Raw genomic sequence first — 21,207 nt, 5'->3', positions numbered from 1 at the left:
CTCACCCTGCCCTCTGCCCTCTCCAGGACTGCCCTATTGCTTGGGCCAACCTCATGCTGTTTGACTACAAGGACCAGCTGAAGACGGGCGAGTGCTGCCTGTACATGTGGTCCTCCGTCCCGGGTACGGCCACCCTGGAGGCCTGCGGGGTCAGGGAGGGGGTGGGGGAGCCTGTGGGGTGGGGGGAGGCCCAGTCCCTCCTCCCGAGGCGCCACTTGATGCCTCCTGTCGTGCGTTCCCTTCCCAGATGAGAAAGGAGAGCTGCTGAACCCCATGGGCACCGTGTGGAGCAACCCCAACACCGAGAGCGCCGCTGCCCTGGTGATCTGCATCCCCGAGGTCGCTCCGCACCCCGTGTACTACCCCACCATGGAGAAGGTCAGTGGGGGGCCCTGCTCAGGGCTCGCCCTCGGGCTCCGGGGGGAGGGGGGCAGCTCTGTCCCCTGGGATGGCCACAGGCTCTGGTATCAGGGCCTTTATCGGGGCCTTCCCAGACTCCTCCTGGCTGGGAGGCTCACTGAGACTCGTGGGGCTGGGCTTTGTTGTAGATCTTGGAGCTGGGGAAAAACGGGGAGCACGGACGCTTCACTGAGGACGAGGTGAGTGCTTCCCCCTCCAGGCCGGGGCTCAGCAGAGGGCTGGGGGGTGGACGGCCCCGACCCGTCTGCCCCCGGGCCTGGCAGGCTGAGCCCCCCCTTCCCCGTCCTCCAGCTGCAGCAGCTGCGGGAGATCCTGGAGCGCAAGGTGGCGGGCGAGCTGTATGAGCACGAGAAGGACCTGGTGTGGAAGATGCGCCACGAGATCCAGGAGCAGTTCCCCGAGGCCCTGGCCAGGCTCCTGCTGGTCACCAAGTGGAACAAGCATGAGGATGTCGCCCAGGTGGGCTTAGACTGAGGCTGGGGGCACAGGGTGGCGCTGCCCAGGCCCAGGTGGGCATACACTGGGCATAGATGGAGGCTGGGGGCACTGCCCAGGCTGACCAGCCCCATTGACCCTCTCCCCAGATGCTCTTCCTGCTCAGCTCCTGGCCGGAGCTCCCGGTGCTGAGCGCCCTGGAGCTGCTGGACTTCAGCTTCCCCGACCGCCACGTGGGCTCCTTTGCCATCCAGTCCTTGAGGAAACTGACGTGAGTGGGGCGGGGGCTGGGAGAGGAGGGGCCTCCCCCACCTTGTCCCTGGCAGGGGGCACGGGCGGCTCTGCAGAGGGAGACCGGGGTTCTGGGGCTGCCTGGGCCGGAGCTCCTCCTGCAGGGGGGGGAGGGTCGGGCCTGGCTCTGGCTTTTCCGCCCCTGCGGCCACAGCCTCGCCCCTCCCCCCGCAGGGACGACGAGCTCTTTCAGTACCTGCTGCAGCTGGTCCAGGTCCTCAAGTACGAGTCCTACCTGGACTGCGAGCTGACCAAGTTCCTGCTGGGCCGGGCCCTGGCCAACCGCAAGATCGGCCACTTCCTCTTCTGGCACCTGCGGTGAGGCGCCTCTCGGCCCGCGGGCGCGTCCGGCCGGGATGAGGAGCCGGGGAGGGCCCGGGGCTGACTCTGGGGTCGAGAAGGGGCGGAGAAGCTGGGCCCCCGGACCCCCGTGGGCCGGGCGAGTGAGCTGGGCCGCTCTTTCCTCAGCTCCGAGATGCACGTTCCCTCGGTGGCCCTGCGCTTCGGCCTCATCATGGAGGCCTACTGCCGCGGCAGCAACCACCACATGAAGGCGCTGATGAAGCAGGTGAAGGCGGCCGGAGGGGCCCAGGGAGTAGGGCCGCGGGTGGGAGGGGCGAGGAGTGGGGCTGCGGGATGGGGGGGGAGCCGGTGAGCGAGGCCGTGGGGGGGAGGGGGCGGGCTCGAGGTGCGGGCCGCGGGAGGAGGGGGCCGGGGAGTGGGGCCTGGGGGGGAGGGGGCCTCTCCGTGGGGTCAGCGCTGACTGCTGTCCACCCTTTCTCCAGGGGGAGGCACTGAACAAAATGAAGGCCCTGAATGATTTCGTCAGAGTGAGCTCCCAGAGAACCACCAAGCCGCAGACCAAGGAGCTGATGCACGTGTGTTTGAGGCAGGAGATCTACATAGAGGCCCTCTCGAACCTGCAATCTCCCCTGAACCCCAGTACCTTGCTGTCGGAAGTCTGGTAAGGCAGACGGCCCTCGGGTGGCCCCTCCCTCCCCGCTCCGGCTTCTCCCCGCCCACGCCCCCCTCCCATCCGGTCCCCTCTCGGCCCCGCCCCCCGGGCTGCAGGGACCTCCCCGCCGAGGGGGCTCCTTGCGGACGCGGCCCCTCCTTACAGCGTGGAGCAGTGCACCTTCATGGACTCCAAGATGAAGCCGCTGTGGATCGTGTACAGCAACGAGGAGGCGGCCGGAGGCGGGGACAGCCACGTGGGCATCATCTTTAAGAACGGCGATGGTGAGGGGGGGCCCGGCGGGAGGGGGCCGGGGCTGCCTGTGGCGCCGCTGCGGGACCCTCGAAGAGCCAGCCCCGGGCTGTGTTTCCCCAGATCTCCGCCAGGACATGCTGACCCTGCAGATGATCCAGCTGATGGACGTCCTGTGGAAGCAGGAGGGGCTGGACCTGAGGTGAGGAGCCTGGCGGCCTGGCCCTTGTCCCTCTGGCCCCGTGGGGGCAGCAGAACCCACGTCCTGGACCGAGAGCTGCTCCCCCTCCCCCAGGGCTTCCTGGGCATCCTGGCTAGGGAAGGAACAGGGACCAAGGGCCCGGGCCCCGGCAGATGAAGGCCGACCGCCTCAAGGCTGGGCCGGGGCAGTCTGGGACATAGGCCCCCCTCCCCTTCCTGAGCATCCCTGCCCCTGCAGGCCGTGGTTGGGGGTCCTGGAGCCCCAGCGCGGCCTCAGGTACACGTGCCCTGCCCGACACAGGATGACCCCCTACGGCTGCCTCTCCATGGGGGACCGGACGGGGCTCATCGAGGTGGTGTCTCACTCGGACACCATCGCCAACATCCAGCTCAACAAAAGCAACATGGCCGCAACAGCCGCTTTCAATAAAGACGCCCTGCTCAACTGGCTCAAGTCCAAGAACCCGGGGTAAGGGGGGGGGGCTGGCCCAAGAGCAGACAGGGTCTGGGGCAAAATAAGGGCAGCAAAGGGGGTGGGGGGCACCCGGCGCTGACGGTGACCTGTCCCCCAGGGAAGCCTTGGAGCGGGCCATCGAGGAGTTCACCCTCTCTTGTGCGGGCTACTGCGTGGCCACCTACGTGCTGGGCATTGGGGACCGGCACAGCGACAACATCATGATCCGGGAGAGCGGGCAGGTAGGGCCCAGCGTCTGTCCTGCCCCGGGGCTCCTCGCAGCCGGGGGAGGGGTCGGGCTCTGGCTGCTCGCTCCCGCTGCTCTACTCCAGGCCTGGAGGGTCTGAACCCCGTCCTCTTTGCCTTTTCCTTCCCAAAGCTCTTTCATATCGATTTTGGCCATTTTTTGGGCAATTTCAAAACCAAATTTGGAATCAACCGTGAGCGAGTCCCGTTCATCCTCACGTACGATTTTGTCCACGTGATCCAACAGGGAAAGACCAACAACAACGAGAAGTTTGAGAGGTGAGGGAGCCCCGGACCTCCCCCCACCGCCTCCCCCCCATCCTGAGGCAGTGGGTGTGCTGGGGTAGCGGGCCACTTCCTGCGGCTCAGCCTCCTGATCTGGCCCCAGGGCACGGGGGTGGCTGGGAAGGGTGTGCCGGAGCCCAGGGGCGGGCACTGCCCTAATGCCAGGGGCCCAGCCATGGAGGCAGGCTTGTGCCCGGGCCCCGAGACGGCCGCTGCCGCAGTCAGAGGGCGTGGGGTCAGCGGGCGCCTCCTCCCCGTCCCTCCCCAGGTTCCGCAGCTACTGTGAAAGGGCCTACACCATCCTGCGCCGCCACGGGCTCCTGTTCCTTCATCTCTTTGCACTGATGCGGGCAGCCGGCCTGCCTGAGCTCAGCTGCTCCAAAGACATCCAGTATCTCAAGGTTGGCCTCCGGGGCTGGGGGGGCAGCGGGCTCTAGGCTCCAGCTCGGAGCTGGGCTCTCCCACGGGAGCCCCTTCACCCCCGCACACTGAGCCAGGTCTCCCCTCTCCCCAGCAGGAGCCAGAAGGCTCAGGACAGTGGGAGCAGAGGAGTGCTGGGGGGGATTTCTGTGGGAACCCCTGCACTTGTAGGCCCAGGCAGCTCCCTGTGTCCTCCTGGAGGCCAGGGCTCTCCTCCCGCTGCCGAGTGTCCGCCATTCGGGCCCAAAGTATGTCCAGGGGGCGAGCTCGGGCCCCCCCTTCCCCCTCCCCTTGCACTGCTCCCCCGTTACAGGAGCTCTCCCTTTTCTCAGGACTCGCTGGCCTTGGGGAAAACGGACGAAGAGGCCCTGAAGCACTTCCGAGTGAAGTTTAACGAGGCCCTTCGAGAGAGCTGGAAAACCAAAGTGAACTGGCTGGCCCACAACGTGTCCAAAGACAACAGGCAGTAGCAGCGGCCCCAGCTCCGGCCTCGAGCCTCGTCGGGGACCGACCACCACCCGCGGCGTCGCCCAAGGACCGTCGGCGGTCCTCTGGGAGCCGGCTGCCCGGGCGGCGTCTGGCAGGGCAAGGACCTACCCCACAATTGCCTTTGGTTTACATGGAAAGAAACTCCTGCATTTAATTTATTTGTGACTTGAAACTTTAAGGAATGGAAGAAAAAAGCAGACAATTGAAACGCATTCTGACGTGGGGCAAGGAAAGTGCGATACTTGGGCTTTGGATCAAAGGAGAGGGGCAGCAGGTGGCCCCGTGGTGGAGGAGCCCCTCATGCGAGCCAGAAGGCCCCCAGCAGCGGGCCCTGGAGCAAGTGCAGACTCTCCTGAAGATGAGGGCGCGCTTGCTCTGAGAGCATCTTCTCTGGCCTGCCCCTCTCGCCGCCCGGCGTCTCCTCGCCGCTCAGGTGGCCTCTGGGCCCCGAGGAGACTGCCCTGGCAAATCCCTGCCGCCCCTACCCACTCTCCACTAGCTGCTAGGACTTGGGCAGGCTCCTGGGGACGCTGGGACCTGCTGAGGCCCACCGCATTTGATTCGGGATTCAGGGATGCTCACTGTGTAACTTCTAATTTAGATCTTTTTAGGCGCCAGAAGCAAGGTTCTGTCTAGTCGTTCATCAGAACGAAACGATCCTGTCTGTAGCTGGGAGCCCGCCACTCAGTGGGGGCTCGCGTGTGATAGGAAGCTATGAATTGTGTTCACCGGCCCAGCCTATCACCTGAACCACTTACTTTCAGCTGGGATGTGTGGTCTTTAAATGCTTATCATTCAACCATGTTTAAAAAACAAATCACCATGTTGGGCTTGTCTTAGCTTGCACTGTTAGCCGAGAGGTGAGAATGGGTCGCGCGTTTTAATGTAGTCGCTGGCTGCCTGCTCCCAGGGCAGCATCGGTTTTTGTGTTTTTGTTTGTTTGTTTGGGGTTTTATTTTTTAACCTTGAAACCGTGCAAAAAGCTTATAGGCCATTGTCACCATGTCCTTCCCTAGACCGGTTCCAGGTCTGGGACTTCTGAGAACTTCATTTTCCGATATGCCTTTGGCAAAGAGCTTCCAGTCTGTCCGTGGCGAGTGGGTGGCCGAGGGTGGCCGGGGCTCCTGCGAGGATGGCCTACGAGCCATTCCACAAACCCTCCCTGGCCTCTTCCTGCCTTGTAACGAATGTCCACGATGGTGGAAGTTGAGGTGTTAAGGGAGTCAGAGGCAGGAATAGCTCTCCTCTCTCTAGACCAGGTGCATTGTTAAATAAAGAACAAGGTGCTGCTCCCTTTCTAAGTTCAGGTCATGTGTACATCGGGCCCACGTGAAAGGGCCTCCTGTGTGCACAGTTAAGTTTGTCACCGCTGGGCGGGTTCGCATCAGTCAGAAATCAGCCCCCATCTACACTGCCCCTGTCCCGTTTGGAGTCCAGATTCACTGCACTTTTTTTTTCCCAAAGTAAATACTGAAATTCAAAACAAAAACTCAGAACAAAACCCATCCAGCTCACCTGTTTTAAAATAGGAAAAGCCAAGACTAGAACTTTATTTATTTAAAACGGGTTTGTGTGCTTCCTAGCTCAAGGCAGCACAACTTTGCACATACATAGCAATTCTCGGTTTCAGTGTACAGACTGTATGTGCCTAGTTTGAAGAAATATTTTCTATTTTTTTAAATCATTTCATATTTCTGTAAGTAGGAGGATGTGTTGTGTGTGACTGTGGGTTAAGACAAGTGGTCTGTGAAACCTTGGAATGAGAGGTAGAAGCAGATTTTTAAAAAAAAATAAAGCCTTTTTACATCATTGGTGTTTCTGCTCAAGACACATGGGGGAGCTTCTTGGTGGGTGTCCTCGATTCCCTACAGAAAGAATCTCACACCAGGCTTAGAATCAGAAATTTATTGTAGCTTACAGTCTTTCCGAACTGACCTATCACCAATATACACATTGAAAAAAGAGCGGACCGCAGCTATAGATGGGCTATCCAGAAGGCCGCCTGTCAGTATGGATGCTTTACTCTATCACTTGGAATCTAAATACAGCAGCTACAATGACAGTAAATGGAAGGAAGAAATCTACACATCAACAGGAACACAGGACAACTGTTAGACATAAGTTCCCCAGTTTACTTCCAACTAGCAGGTATGTTATCACAGAAAAGTAATCAAAATCATTCCCCCCACCCCCCATTTTAGAAATCTAAAATTTTACATTTAAATTTCTTTAAAAAAAAAAAAGTGTGTACGGGTCTCAGGCCCTTTGCTAACAACAGGTCGGCACCATAGTCACATGAACAAACACCACAAGTTCATTTGCTCTTTCCTCCAGGCCCTGGAGAGCAGACCCTTCAAGGGGTCACGGGGAGGGGGGGGAGAGAAATAGGACTGGGGTCCCCAGAGCCAAAGGTTGGCCATTCATACAAGCTCACACCCAGGCGGGCCAGCCCTGTCGGCTGTTTGTTCAAGTGTTTGTGCTCTGATCAATGGTGACCTCAGTTCGCTGCCTGGAGTCTGTGAACCACGTGTTCAATTTTATGCACAACTGGTTTGTATAATTTCTATAATTTCATCAGCAGGGGGAAAGACATTTATGAAAAATAAACAAAGAGGAGGCTAGTAGTACAAGAGCCCATGTTACTGTACAAGAAACTGCAGGTGATTAGCAGGGGTGTGTAAAATAAAGGGACGATCCCAGCTATGTCCCACCCATCCCATCACCGAAATGGGGGAGGGGGGAGGAGTAGAGAGGTTCTGCGTTTGCCCCTTCCAGGGGTTGCCCTCTCCTCTTACCAATCTGGCAGGTTGGTATATCCCACCCAGTGAGCAGAGCAGCCTCAAGTCAAGAGGGGTCGGGTCCCTCCAAGCTCTCGGCTTAGCACCCACGTGGTTGGTCTGGGCCTCCAGGCAGCGCTTTCTAACAGTTTCCCTTGGAAGTGCCCTGGGGACCAAGCCTGGGACTGTCCTCAGGCAGGGCAGTGATATGGGCAAATGGACCCCTCCTCTCTGTTCCCCAGAGGAGGCCTGCAGGGCACCAGATGGAGCCTTCCTCCTTCCCGCCCCATCCCTCACCTTCACCACCAGGCTCTAGTTACACTATCACAAAAAAGGACATAACAGAATTTCAATTTATTTACAAAATATCAAAAAGTTCATCTACACTTTACCTCTCCTTGCCACTTTACACATGCACTAATTAATTTGGAAAAAATAAAACTTTTTTTTAAAAAAAGGAAAAAATTCCCACCGGGTGGGAATGAGCAATGTTTTACCCTTCGTCAACAAGTCAGACGACGACGGCTCGTCTGAAGGAGCGGGAGAAGAGCCAAGCCTGGACACCGGGTGCACGTCGGGAAAGCCGAGCTGGGATGACGAAGGACAAAGGGCCTCGCGGAGTGTGGAGCAAACCCAACAACCCGATCGGGTCGGCGGGGAGGAGGGGCCTACGCGCTCAGGAGCAAGCGGGGGCGGTGGGGGGGCCAACTGGCCGAAGGATTTTTTACACCAGGGGAGGGGGCGACAGCGGAAGTCTCTTCTTTCCAAGTGGAAGCGGCCGGACGGGGAAGGGCAGCGTCAATAGCTGAGGGTGGAGTCGTCCCACTCGAGCTGCTGCTGTCGATTCACATTCTGCTGGTCTTCCTCAGGCTCCCCTTCCTCTTCCTCGCTGCTTTCCGACTCTGCACTAGTGATGTCGTCTTCTTCCTCACCGTCCTCACTCTCCTCCTCTTCCTCCTCCTCCTCCTCCTCTTCACTGCTGTGTTGGTCCTCGTAGGTCTAACGAAGAGAAACCCCACAGGTCAGCCTCCTGTGCCCGGCCCTGCCTGCGGACGGCCTCAGGCGGCGTGCCCCAAGCCACAAACCCACAAAGCCGAAGGGAGAAGGAGAGGAAGAGCCTCCGGCCCTACGGAGGAGGTCCGGCCCCGGCCTACCTCCATCGGGTTCACTGTAATGGTCAGGGCAGAGTCATCCCAATCCATCTCGTTCTCTTTGCCCGTGTCCTGGTCCCTCATGGTTCGCTGGTGCGCGGCCCGGATCCGGAACACTCCCAGGATGATCATGAAAACCAGGAAGCTGACGCACACCACAATCACCACAGTTGCCGTACTGGGGACAACTAGGAGAAGGAAAAAGAGCCACCGTTTTAAGTTTAAAACCCCATCCGGGATAGAGGAATATCCCCATCACCAGGTCAAAGCCCCATGGGGGGAGGGGAGGACGGCATACCATTACCTGAAAAGGGGTGGGGATTAGCCAGATTGTGGCCAGACAGATCGACGAAGGAATGATGCACGGGATGGACAAACTGAGGCTGGGCCGCAATGTGGTTCGCGTGTTCCACTGGGTTGGCCGTGTGGATGACGCTCACCTGGGGGGAGAGAAGGGCTTTGCCAGAGCTGGGCTTCTGAGGGAGAAGGAAACGGAACCTCGGGCTCCACAGCCTGGGCTCCCCCTCACGGGAGCCTGCCTCAACTTTGTTTTCTCTCAAACCAGGGACGCCTGCCTGGGGCCATCCGCTCCAGAGCCCGGCCCCTTGGGGAAGGAAACTGGCCAAGTCCCTGGCCAGAAACCGTTACCGGCTGCAGTGTTCCAGAACAGCAAGAGGGTTGGCCCAGAGGCTCAGATGCAAATGCAATTATGTTCCTCTGGGCATTTCATCCCCTGACATGCCAGAGCACCAGGAACCTCCAGATCGAGTCCCCAGGCTCACCGAGGCTCTTCCTCCTCTCCCTGAGAACACCCACAGAAAGGGGGAAAGGCTCGACCTCCCCAAGAGGGGCGTCCTTCCAAAAGCTACAGAAGCAGCTGTGAGACCCCCCTCGTGATGGCCCATGAGGACAGTACGCAGCCATCGGCCTCGGGACACAGCCGCCTTCCCCACACGCACCTCCACCTTAAATTCGTTGCTGACGTAGCGTCCGTTCAGCTCCGAGCACACCAGCTTGAACTTCCTGTCCAGCACCGCGGTGGAGGCGTGCCAGTTGCGGTAGCGCACAAGGTGCAGCACCTCCTCATAGCTGGCCATGGTGTCCACACCTGGGGGTAGGAAAGTTTCTCCTCACAGCCAGGCCCATTGGGAAGGCAGCATACTGAGAGGGCCCCTCAGAGGACCACCGGAGCACACAGCCCCAGTGGCCGGTCCCAAGTGCACACCCCACACCCTTGCCTGTTACAAGTATCAGGCCCCCGGTAAATCCTGGACACAGCTTCCTCCTGACAAGAGGGTCCCCTACAGACGTCTCTTGCCTTCCCCGAGCTCCTGTCAGCAGGATGGAACCCCGACAGAACACCCAAGCAGGGGAAGAGGAAGGCAGAAGAAGGAGCGACCATCACCACCTGCGACGCTCCTGCTAGCAGGGAAACTGCCATCACCTTCCCGGACCTCCCACTCTCACCTGTGATGATGACGCCCAGGTTGGAGCTACTCGTCTCAATGCCCTTCTGCTGCAGACGAGCCACGTCCACCTCCAGACTTTCCTGGTCTGCGTTGAGCTCCTCGCCCAGCACCGTGATCTCACACGTGTCCAGATTGTGCATGATTTCCTCCGACACCAAGGACTCTTGGACTAAAAGAGAGAACATGGACCAGAGGCCCCAGAAACCACTAAGTAGCAACCAGAGCAAGACTGAAAAGCCTGGAGGAGATCCCTGATTAAAGGAAGCTTTAAGGTGAGACATTCGAAATAAAGAGGATGCTCTGTTTGCTTGGGAGGTCATACACCTCCCACAGCACACCAGGCCAACTTCTCAGTCCCCCAAGCCCAGGCCCAGGGTTTGCCTTTGCTCTCACGTCAGTGCATGGGGAACATAAAGGCTTTTTCTTGCTACCTTCAAGGATAAAGAACTGATGAAGCCACAAATATGGTGACATGCACAACTTGAAGGGAAACACTTAAAATGCTTGATGTGAGAGAATACCCTTCTTCTGCCTTCCTCCCTCTCCAGGGTCATTGTGGTAAAGCAGTGGGGTCTGACCTCAGAGAAGCTTCTCTTCCCAGAGAAGACCCTAAAACCAAGCAATGCATCCAAGCTCCTGAGGCTGAGAACACAGTGCTGGTATCAGAGGCTTTGGCCAGGGCTCCTCCCTCCTGCACTCTCTGCAGCCTCCAACCCAGGGGTCCCCCTCAATCCTGGTTCTCCCATCCGTCTGGCAGCTCCCTTTCTGTCCCCTTTGCTGTATCCACCTCTTCTCACTGGAGTTGTCCCTCAGACTCTGTTCCGGGTCCTCTTCTCTCCTGCCCTTGTCCTCATCCGCTCTCCAGCCCTAACTTCTATGCTGACCTTGTCACCTCGGACTAGAGACAACTCAAATTGCACATGCCCCCAGTGGGGCCTTATCTTCTCCTCTGTCACTGAGAGGGGAACACTGCCCTCTCAGGAGCCCGGTGGGACTGCTCACTCTCTTCTGACACCTATCAACTTTACCTTCGCAGTACCTCCAGACACACAGTCCCCACCCTGGGGCAGACCCTCATCCCCTCGTACCATGACTTCAACAGCAGCTGGAGGGGCTGGCCACCCCATCTTTCCCCACTCTGCCGCACCCTCCATTTGGTCATTGAAGTGATTTTCCTATAACACAGGTCTAATCCCATCACTTCTCTAACTCAATGAACTCCAGTGGCTCCCGATCATCTCCAGGAGCAAATAACAAATGGCATTCAGAGTCCTCCCTGATGTGAGTTTTCTCAGACTTGGAGGCCTCCTGACTCTCTCATAGAAAACCCCCTTACCTCTGGCTTCTGGGATTTCTCTATGGCTTTCCCCCCAAGCTTGGAATACTCTCCCCCTTCATCTAACCACTTGGCTTCCCTGTCTCCCTTCAAGCCCCAACTATCTTTGGCTATCTTTTATCAGAGCAAAATTCCATTTCCCTCAGGAAGTCTTCTCCAGTCCCCACAAACAATGCCTTCCCTCTGCTAATTATTTCCCATTTACCCCAATGGTATCTCGTCGATACATATTTATTTGCTTTTTTTGTCTCCCCCATTAGAGTAAGTTCCTTAAGAGCAGACCATCTTTTTGCCTCTTTGTGTATCCGTCTGCCTGACCTATAGCAGATACATTATCAATTGAGTAACTGAAAGTCATAGAGATAGCTATTATGATCTCTGGCATCCCTGAGAGATGAGCATGAAGAAGCAGGTGGGAGTGAAAACAACTAAGTTCACGATTCGTATGGTGAGTTGTGAAAATAACTAAGTTGCTCCCACAAGTTTCCCACCAGAGAAGGTTAAAGATGGCAAGTCTGTTACCTGTGGGATCCTCATCACCATCGGTGTCCTGTTCTACTTCCCGGGTGATGGTGCTGATGATTCGAAGCTCCGGGAACAGGGAGACTCCCTCTGCACTTTCAAATTCTGAAGCTGCCCGAGCAAAATGGTTAATACCACTCAAGCTTATTTTGGGCTCCTCTGGCTGTAAGACCATCACGTAGCCATCCACCAGAGGGATTGACATACAAGCTTCTTCGTTGAAGCATCTGCGGTAAGACACCGGGCAGGGTCAGTGCAAAATCAAGCTTGTGAAATGTCACGGACATCTATTTCAAGGGGAATACGGCACATCCTCTTTCAGGGGCCAAATGCATCGTAACCACACAATTTCAAATCCTAACATTTTACAGGTGAAGATGGTTTCCCTGAATTTGTTTTTCTGTGTTTGTGAATATGACAGATTATCTTTTAATGCAAACAGAACCGCTCAAACATAAAACCCGTTTGGAATTTCATAAACTCTTTGGTAAAACCAGTTATCGTTCCCACTTTTAACCTAAACCTACGGTAACCTCCCCTATCCACTCATCTCCACGCCCCCACCCCCAATTGCTGTGCAAAGATAAGATCTGAGGCAAAAGATTAAGGCCTACTTGACAGTGCTGGTGATCTGGAGCCTGCGGATTCCCGGTGTGGGGAACTGTCGAGAATTCAGGTAGGAAATGTGCTGCATGGCCTTATCAAACTGTTCTACGTCATCTCCTTCCAAAGTCAGCACCGACTGGCTGGGGTTTGCTTGAATCTAGTCATTCCAAGAGAAGAAATAAAGTAAAGTGAGTTCTGGATGCCAGGAAGCTGGAGGGGCAGAGAGCAGTCAATGTTTATGGGATAAAGGGAGCAAAGGAGTGGACACACCAGAAAATCTAAAAAACATTTGAGGACACAGAAGGAGAAAACAGAGCTATGAGGAAAGCTCTTATGTGAAAAGTTTCAATAAAAAATTCCACTTCCATGAAAAAAAATTTCTTTCAGTAATAACCCTTCTGTTCCCCTTCCCCCAGTCTCACTGGGAACACCACCCCATCCTCATCCTAACTTTACCTTCATGCCTTTGCTCTCAGTCACTTGCAAATCGAGCCCTTCCTTGCAGGTATACAGACAATCTATCACCTTCTTGTTTTCCAGTTTCCCAGAGCGAATCATTAAGCCAGCCAGATTACCTCGAAAAAACTGAGCCATGTGTAGCTCGCCACCTTTGAGAAAGGAAAAAAGTTGAAGTTAACACTTCTCTCCTGCCTTCCCTTTGTGGTGAACTGCAGTGTTACCGATGGGGGACAGAGCATGGATGACATGCAGGTTAGTTTACACCATTTCTGTTAGCTTGGCGGTTACACAAAAGCACAATGGAGAAATTAACTTATGACCATGCATATGACCTGGAGAAGGAGGGGGCCCTGAATGGGAAGGTGAGGACAAGCAAGCAGCCTTCTGGCTCCTCAGCTGTTCTCTCCAAGGGCCAGGCAGCCCCCTCACCTTTCCCCCTGGAAGATTCAGCCCTCACTTTCTAAACAGTGATTTAAGATGCAATAGGCTCATCTTGGGATGGAAATGAACTTGCTTGTTAGGTACTAAGGCACCTAAGTCTATTAACAGGTATCTGTGAATCTCCTTTGTTGCCTTTCTCCAAACCACTCCAGTGACTGCAGGCGCTGGGAACACAAACTAATTTAGGATATCCTCAGCAAACCACGATGAGGAAAGTAAACACGCTCCTTCAAAACCATCTAACCACATTTCAGAGTGGCTGATCAAAATGCCTTTTAGCTGAGCTAACCCACACTCCTGGTGCCAGCGAGGAACTGACAGACCAACAGACCAGACACACAAAGGATCACAGAATAAAATGGATCAGATCCCCCAGGTCCCAAAAGTCCCAACCGAGGTAAGAGAGCTTATCCCAAAATGGATCAGGAGCCATAAAGAGGTTTTATAGAAACATCCTTCATTTCCAGATCAGGCTACAGTGAGCCAGTTATCCAAGCATCCAAGGAAGCTCTATGCTCATCACTTAATTCCAAGGATAAACACATCAAGAAATGAATTGTGCTCGAAAAACCTGGGGACCAAAACCAAGCTCCATCCACCCTGGAGGTGGCTTTGCTTTACTTCAAGGTTGGGCCCTTTGGGAGGAGGAGGTGATCCCCGCACCTGTCCTTGGGGATTTCAGAAGGCCACATGCAAAGGAACATGGATAAAGCTCAATGGGAAGATGCTGCCATTAGTGCTGTGTGTTAATGAACCTCTGCTCTTACATCACAGGGATCATAATGAAGTCTGGGCACCTGTGAAAGGGCAAAAAGGAAAGCCCAGAGAAGCTGGGAGCAGGATGCAGAGACAAGCCCAGAAGCAGCTCAAATGGCATCTGGGGCCAAAATGCAACTTTTATATTTCATGCAAATAATGGAATGGGTGGTGTCTTGTCTTTGAAAGGGAAATCTGATAGAAAATATATTGTAGGAAAGAAACTCCAGCAACCTGCAGAGCTCACAGTCACTGCCTCAGTTTCAGTCTCATTGTCATTTTCATTTCCTGAATACTCTGTAGAAAAGCAAGACAAAGACAGTGGAGAAGGACCAACAGGTTAGGATGTTCCAACTGGGCCCTGGGCAGCAGACCCATCGCCCAAACGTTCCCGGTCCCACAGAGATGCCGTCCCTCTCAGCCCAGGAGACTTGTGCCCTACCATCAGATGCTCCAAATGAGGCAGGGGGTGAAGCCCCGGAACACCTTGGCTAAATGCCCTGAGATTTATACAGTGGTTTGTAAATCCTTTTAGCAAGGAATATCAGGGAAACAGGGCTTGGAGGGCCGTGAGTTGCCCAGGATGACCCAGCGATGGCCACCCAGACGGGGCCAGTGGAGTGCCAAGCCCGAGAGGACTTCCACCATAATGATGTCTCCTCACCGTACCCCCAGTCTTACTCCAAACTTACATGCCAAACTGGGCTGGATTACTGAGGAGGAAAGCCCCTTGGGGATTAATGTTATCCCATTGGATAAACAGGCAACCCCACCATCCCCTCCCCTACCTTTTAACATTTTTTACTGAAAACTTTTTTTCACATCAACTTCCTTTTTAAACAGTATCCCTCTTCCCATCCAGTGAACCACATTTTAGGACAAGGAAGAAAAAGAAAAGAAAAGCAGTTCAGCAAAACTGATTGACGCACTTGCCAATATAATCAACACTTCTGCAAAGAGGGGGAAGCACCCCCAGCCCAGTCCCACAATCATACACTGACTCCATTACCTCTTTCCACACAATTGCGAGGGGCCCGGGAAGGGCCCCCAAGTGACCTCCACAGGACAGTTAGCAGGTGCTCAAGGGGAGGGAGCTGGGGCCAAAGTAGCCCTGAATACACACCCTGCCTATGAAACCCCAGAGCTTTTCCTGCCCTAAGCTAAGGTCTGGGGCAAGTTCTCAAAGGGGACTGTTCAATGGCACAATGGGGTGTTGGAACTGTACTCTGGAAGACCTGAAATAAAATCCCGCCTCAGATACCAGTTAGACTATGTGATTCTGGGAAAAAGCACTTCTCTTGTGTCTGCCTGTTTCCTTATCTTGCCAGGCTGTCGAAGGAAAAAGAAGCCATTTGTGAAAAGCTCTGCCAGCTTTCCCATGCTTCACAGGACCCTTGCCATCATAACCACACAGCACAGCAGTGGGAGGGCCCATAGGTGAGGGCCAGTCCAGGGATGATGATGCTGGGGCCCCAGTAAAGAATCCGAGCACAGTGGGGGCCAAACAGAGGGCCAGGAGGACAGCCTAGTTGTACCTTGTGACTGCTCCTTGTTCCACAGCCCCAGTGTGTTTGGTGAGTGGTCGAGAAAACGAGGTGAGCTTTGTTTAAAGCTCTTAAAAAGCAGTTCTTTGTGGTGGCCCCATTTCCTCACTAAGATCTAGTTCCATAATGTGAAATCGTATCATTTGCAGTGTTTATGCTGGTTTTTTTTCCTGCAGAAATGAAGTGCCTGGGTTATTTATAGATCTCACTGGACACTTCTGACCCTGAAGCTTTAGTTATTGAGACACTATGTGTTCCTGCCTACTTCTGGATTTAGCTCACATTCAGATTTAATGAAGTGCTGGTCTGAGCAGAGGCAACCCCTCTCGAGAGAGGTCTCTTGGAAGGCAAGTCAATACTGGAAAATTCCATCACGCCTTTACAATTTTCCCAACTCAACTCCATGCTGTGTCCTGTGGCTGATCTCCACCTCTACCCCATCAGTCCCTGCCCCCCAAATACCTTGATTTTTACTTCAGCTGTCTATCATGTGTTTGTATGTGTACATGTTGCCTTTTGCGGCCTCTTTGGTCTCTGTGTCCTCAGGGCTAAGTCCAGTGTTCATGCTGACTAAGCACCTGCTGACTGTTCTAGCATCTCCTGGTCTTATACAGTTCACACTGGAGAATACGAAGAGGAGCAACAGGAGAAAGGGCCAACTCTTTTAACTAAAATCCCAACATGCCTCTGAGTTCTAATAAAACTCAATACAAACTTTTAAGTAATACTTCTGCACTAGACTTTGTAACCTTGCCGCAAGATTTTTAAGTGAATTCTCAAAATTGTATTTCTGGAAACCGGCAATAAATGCAGCCCTCACTGGACTGCGACTGCAGGCCGAGATCTCGGTCTCACTTTGCTCCCTTTGCCCCTCATGGGACCTGCCCAGCAAGAAGTTTGATGAATAAACAAACTATAACTTTCCTGTGTTCTGGAAGGGATGGCTGGAGGTGGGGCTTTGTGACTAATTACTGTTTGGCTACCGAATGGTCATTCCCAGCAGAGATGGCTTGTGTTGGGTTATTGCTCCTGGTAAAAACAAAGCAATCTTCCACTATACACATAGGCAGTGCCCAGAGTGGGGATTTAACACCTACAGATTACTAGAGAAGAGATCTAAAAAATGTTTTTGAAGGAGGAAAGTAGACTTGACTAGAAAGTGCTTTTTTCCTTTAAACTATAAATAATGCTGGCATCTCCACATCATCATTCCTGTTCTTCATAACTTGCCTCACCAAAATGCAAAGTGTGAATCACCTGAAAAGAAATACTGTGAACAAGCTATAAACGCCTCACTTGCTTATAATTAACAGCTGTGTATTTCTTGCTCTTCCTAACTTGTGACCATCATAAGAAAGATTAATTAGTCAAATCCAAATTTGGACAAAACCTGATCTGCGGATTAGAGCTTTCACGCATTTCTAACCCAGGACAAAGAGTTCTTAAAGGGAAACGTTCAGATCACACTTGCTGAATAATGAAACTTACAGTTGACAATCATTTTTATTAAGTCATTTCTGACTCTTTGTGATCTCAGTTGGGTTTTGTTTTTGTTTTTTGTTTTTTTTTTTTGGCAGAGATATTCAAGTGGTTTGCTATTTCCTTCTCCAGCTCATTTGACAGATGAGAAAACTGAGGTAAACAGAGTGAAGTGATTTGCCACAGCTAAGAAGTGTCTGAGGCCAGATCTGAACTCGGGCTGGGGGGGGAGGGAGAGAAGAGAAGTCTTTCCGGCTCCAGGATTTGCACTTTATCCCCTGCACCACCTAGCTGCCCCCAATTGACATTATACACATTTCTAACTTCCAAATCCATTAAATTTCTGAGATCAATGTTTCAGGAATCCCAGTCCATACTGCCCTTTCTGAAATGTCTGTTAAATCTCTCTCAAGTTTTACTGTCCCTATAAGAAGCTGCTTCTTACGTAATCAGTTGAGTGCTTAGCACTTCTTTAGAAGAGAATGCCCTTCCCCAATGAAGTCCCTATAAACCCACCTTTACCTACAGTGTTATCCAGTGCACAAGACCTGGGATATCAGCCAGGGAGGGATTCTCTCCTAACAGAATAATCCTTGACAAAGCTCCATTGGTTGCATGAGATGAGCAAAGTTTGCCATCTACCTCTTTATTGGGTGCCTGTAATTGCTTTTTGGCAACTTTTTCTCTTAGGACTCATATACTTAAAGGAGGGCTATTGTTTTATAAAAGAAGATGCACTACACATGAAAGTAAGGCACTCTGTTGCCCCTGGCATAGTGCCACAGCAGAGACAGTCACACTGAAAAGGGGGTATAAAAGATGGCAAGTCACGAGAGAGAAAGCAGTCCACCTGTCACCATGGTAATTGAATGTCATCTTCCAATCAATTCACAAGAAGGTGGGGTGCCCTACATTACCTTGCCAACATGCTCCGACCACCAGCTGAGTTTCTATCTTGGAAGGGTGAAGAGGGTAATCTTCAGTCACTGGAAAGGGATCATAGGAAACACCATCGACATACAGAGTAACGCTGGGGAATTCCACATTGAGAACATAATGATGCCATTCCTTGTCGCACACCTGAGAGACAAAGGAAAAAATACAGAATATGGGGATGGTCTACACATCCCTTTGTCCAAGGACATTAATCGATTAAACCAATAAAATGGAAGACAAAGGGAGAGGCGCAAAAATGAACAGGTCAGCACCGCCCAAGAGCAGTCAGTCAGGAAAAGTTTGAGAAAAGACAGCACTGGACAGCTGGGTGGTCTGAGCGCTAGCCCAAGGCCACCAAGTCCCTGCTGGACATGCCGAACCAGCTGTCCCAGGGGCAGCACCGACAGCCCATTCAAAGCTGAGCTCTCTTCTGCTGAGACCCCCCCTTTCTAAACCTCCTTTCTGCCCAGGGTACCCCAACACTCCAGTTACAGATCTGCAACCCTCAAGTCATCCTCCCACCTCACTTCCCCCCTCCTGTCTCACTTCTCACTCCCTCCTGCTAGCTAACTTTTGCCAAGCCTTGTTGAATGGACGGCAAGTACATTTTCTCATGTCCAGGACACTCATGGGGCCACTTAGCTGAAAGCTATCTCATTCCTTAGCTGGATGACTCCAGCCATCTAAGGCACTTTGGACTCCCTCTCTTTTTCTCTTATTGCAACCAGAATGATTTTCTTAAAAGAGTAAGTCTAACCTGTGGGTTACTCTCCTGCTCAATGGCTCTCACTACTTCTGATTTAAATATAAACTCTTCTTTTTTTGACATTTAAAGGCCTTCACAGCTAGGCATAAGGCATAGTGAAGCACTGAGGCAACAAGGTTAAGGCTTGAAGGACAAGAAAATGTTGAACTTATTTTTAGGTTGTTAGCTACCTAAAAATATAGAGTAATGACAGAAAACCTCAGAATGCTGCCTAGAAGCAAACTCCTCCAACACATTAAGAGACAGGGGAAGACGCCCACAAAGGCACACACAAGATGCACTCCATGGGAGAGAAACTAGCAGAAGCAGCCTCCTCATTTTCTGGGTTCTGAGGCATAGCTTACTAAGACCAAGAGTAACGTTGCACTCCACGGCAACTGAAAGCATTTATGTGAACATTATTTTTTGGAATTTCTCTCTGGATCAAAGCTAGTGGTCATGGGACAAACAAGCCAAGGGCCAGAGGTTTCCCACCTCTGTCACAGAGTAAATGAAGAAATAGCTTTTGGAGATCTTTAAAGAGAGAAACCTTCTAACTTCCAAAAAATCTATTATTAAAATAATAGAAAAAATTTTCCCTTTGAAGAAAATGAGCAGTTCCTTAATATTTCCATTTCAAAGAAAATCCCTATTGTTTTACAACTACTCTCTTTAAAAGCAGGAACCACACATGTTCAATAAATATCTATTATACTAAATTATTATTTAAATGTATAACAAATACCATGGATTTAAAACAGGGTTCAGCCAAAATGACTGATTTATGTTTATAAAGATATTAGATGAGCAACCCACAACCCTATCTTGAATCAGCTCTAACAGCAAAGGAAGACTGCCTAGAAGCAAGAGGGTTTCTTAATTTAAATGACATTAACTTCCTCATGCTAATACATGAAACACAGAGGTTATAAATATGGCAGAAAAACTTGATGTTGAGGGTCAAGGAACTGAGTAGGCCTTAATCTGTTCTCTTGGTACCTACTCTGACCTACATCTACTACAAAGCCCAAGATCATGACCACATGTTTAATGTAACATAAGAAATACAAAGAGAAGAGCATCTAGAATCCCAGGAAAGAACCAGTGCCCTCTCCAATCACTCACCTGGTAGAATTCCCCTCTCTCTGCAATTTTGTAGGCTATCTTTTTAAGTCAAATACTTATTAGAAACTTAATATTAGGCAGCAATACAACTAACCTTATTTAGTAATTCTTTATATTTAAATTAATTTCAACATATAAAGTTGTTATAACACTTTCAGTCTAAAATTTAAAAACATTAGGAAAATAGGGCAAACTTTACAAAAAAAAAAGCTTGTTGTCTAAAATATGTGAGGAAAAAGAAGAAAGGGAGGTAGGAAGGAAGGCACAGTGAACTCCCAAAGTACAAAATGGTTAAAAGTTATAAACACTTTTCAAAAGAACCAGCACAAACCATAAAGTTATTAGAAAACCCCCAACCTCAATAATTAGACACAAAATAAAATGTGAGGTACCACTTTATACCCATTAATTTGGTAAAATAATAATAATAATAATAAACAATAGAACTCAATCCTGGAGGGATCTTAGAGAAAAAGTAAGCACTTTAATCAACTACTGTTAGAGCTGTGAACTTGAAGCATGAGATGATATGATGATTCACAGTAAAAGTTGTAAAAATATTTATTCCTGTTGATCCAATAATTCAATAGTTCAAAATATATCCTAAATATCCAACAATAAGGGAGTATTCAAATAGCCTAGTATGCTTACCATAACAGACTTATAGTAAGTCAACAAGCATTTGCTGAATTTATGTCCCTCACTGTCCTAAGTACGGGAGATAAGAGCATGAAAATGAAACATCTACTTCCTAGAAGTAGATTACAGTCTCCTTGAGACATCATGCACACAGATGATAATATATGAAATATGTAAGTAAACACAAGTTTTTTAAAGGGGTGGAGGAGCAATTAAACACTAATAACTTGGGAGATCAGAAAAGTCATCTGGAGCTTCATTGATAAAACAGACAACAGAAGAATAAAGATAAGTTTGTAAGGTACTTTATAGGATCTGAAAATTTTTAAAGGCTGAACAAGAATGGAATATCAGCTAACTATAATCACAGGACTCAGTGAACAAAAACAAATAGCAAAGAATCACCTGGTTCAATTTCCAGTGGAATTCAGCAGGTTTATAATTCTTCTCCTCTGAAGGGTCTTGACGGAAGAGAAAAACCAGTCGGCAATTATGTACATAGAGGGAATAATGATGCCGATTCATATCTGTAAAAAGTTTTAAGTAATGTGCATTACTTTTAATATTCAATACAGAAAAGACGGTTCTTGAAGTTGATTTTTAAAATGCTCTTTCTCCTGCAGGAATAACTGCATGTATGACTACAAACAGGGGTGTCAAACAGAAATGGGCCTCTCAGCAACCACCTGACAGATCAAATACTGATGTCATTTTGTTCTGTTGTATTTTTCTTTATTTGGTCAAATATTTCCCAGTGGCCTGGGGTGGTCTCCA

General features: G+C 51.4%; 2 protein-coding genes across 7 annotated transcripts in view; one reads left to right on the top strand and one right to left on the bottom strand.

Annotated features, from left to right (window-relative positions):
• PIK3CD (phosphatidylinositol-4,5-bisphosphate 3-kinase catalytic subunit delta) overlaps positions 1–6,257 on the top strand; it is a 62,131-nt gene extending 55,874 nt beyond the window's left edge. For both annotated transcript variants that reach the window (XM_051988605.1, XM_051988604.1), the window contains exons 10-24: positions 27–123; positions 248–378; positions 549–599; positions 712–879; positions 1,005–1,126; positions 1,321–1,464; positions 1,615–1,714; positions 1,932–2,110; positions 2,267–2,385; positions 2,477–2,555; positions 2,856–3,023; positions 3,127–3,250; positions 3,388–3,533; positions 3,808–3,940; positions 4,292–6,257. In XM_051988605.1, the coding sequence (XP_051844565.1) occupies positions 27–123; positions 248–378; positions 549–599; positions 712–879; positions 1,005–1,126; positions 1,321–1,464; positions 1,615–1,714; positions 1,932–2,110; positions 2,267–2,385; positions 2,477–2,555; positions 2,856–3,023; positions 3,127–3,250; positions 3,388–3,533; positions 3,808–3,940; positions 4,292–4,429 (1,899 nt within the window). In that variant the 3' untranslated portion in view covers positions 4,430–6,257. The remainder of the gene's footprint in view (positions 1–26; positions 124–247; positions 379–548; positions 600–711; positions 880–1,004; positions 1,127–1,320; positions 1,465–1,614; positions 1,715–1,931; positions 2,111–2,266; positions 2,386–2,476; positions 2,556–2,855; positions 3,024–3,126; positions 3,251–3,387; positions 3,534–3,807; positions 3,941–4,291) is intronic.
• An 81-nt stretch (positions 6,258–6,338) lies between these two features.
• Positions 6,339–21,207, bottom strand: part of CLSTN1 (calsyntenin 1) — a 97,831-nt gene continuing 82,962 nt past the window's right edge. For 3 of the 5 annotated variants that reach the window (XM_051988611.1, XM_051988606.1, XM_051988610.1), the window contains 11 exons: positions 20,839–20,960; positions 17,906–18,068; positions 14,200–14,262; positions 12,766–12,917; positions 12,318–12,466; positions 11,704–11,930; positions 9,844–10,014; positions 9,336–9,484; positions 8,681–8,816; positions 8,380–8,564; positions 6,339–8,224 (listed from right to left, as the gene is read on the bottom strand). In XM_051988611.1, the coding sequence (XP_051844571.1) occupies positions 8,024–8,224; positions 8,380–8,564; positions 8,681–8,816; positions 9,336–9,484; positions 9,844–10,014; positions 11,704–11,930; positions 12,318–12,466; positions 12,766–12,917; positions 14,200–14,262; positions 17,906–18,068; positions 20,839–20,960 (1,718 nt within the window). In that variant the 3' untranslated portion in view covers positions 6,339–8,023. The remainder of the gene's footprint in view (positions 8,225–8,379; positions 8,565–8,680; positions 8,817–9,335; positions 9,485–9,843; positions 10,015–11,703; positions 11,931–12,317; positions 12,467–12,765; positions 12,918–14,199; positions 14,263–17,905; positions 18,069–20,838; positions 20,961–21,207) is intronic. The other 2 variants (XM_051988607.1, XM_051988609.1) reach the window with 1 other exon arrangement.

The sequence above is a fragment of the Antechinus flavipes genome, chromosome 3, assembly GCF_016432865.1.
Source record: "Antechinus flavipes isolate AdamAnt ecotype Samford, QLD, Australia chromosome 3, AdamAnt_v2, whole genome shotgun sequence".
In the NCBI taxonomy this organism is placed as follows: domain Eukaryota; kingdom Metazoa; phylum Chordata; class Mammalia; order Dasyuromorphia; family Dasyuridae; genus Antechinus; species Antechinus flavipes.
The sequence above is the reverse complement of the archived record's forward strand: the minus strand, read 5'-3'. Positions and strand labels throughout refer to the sequence as shown.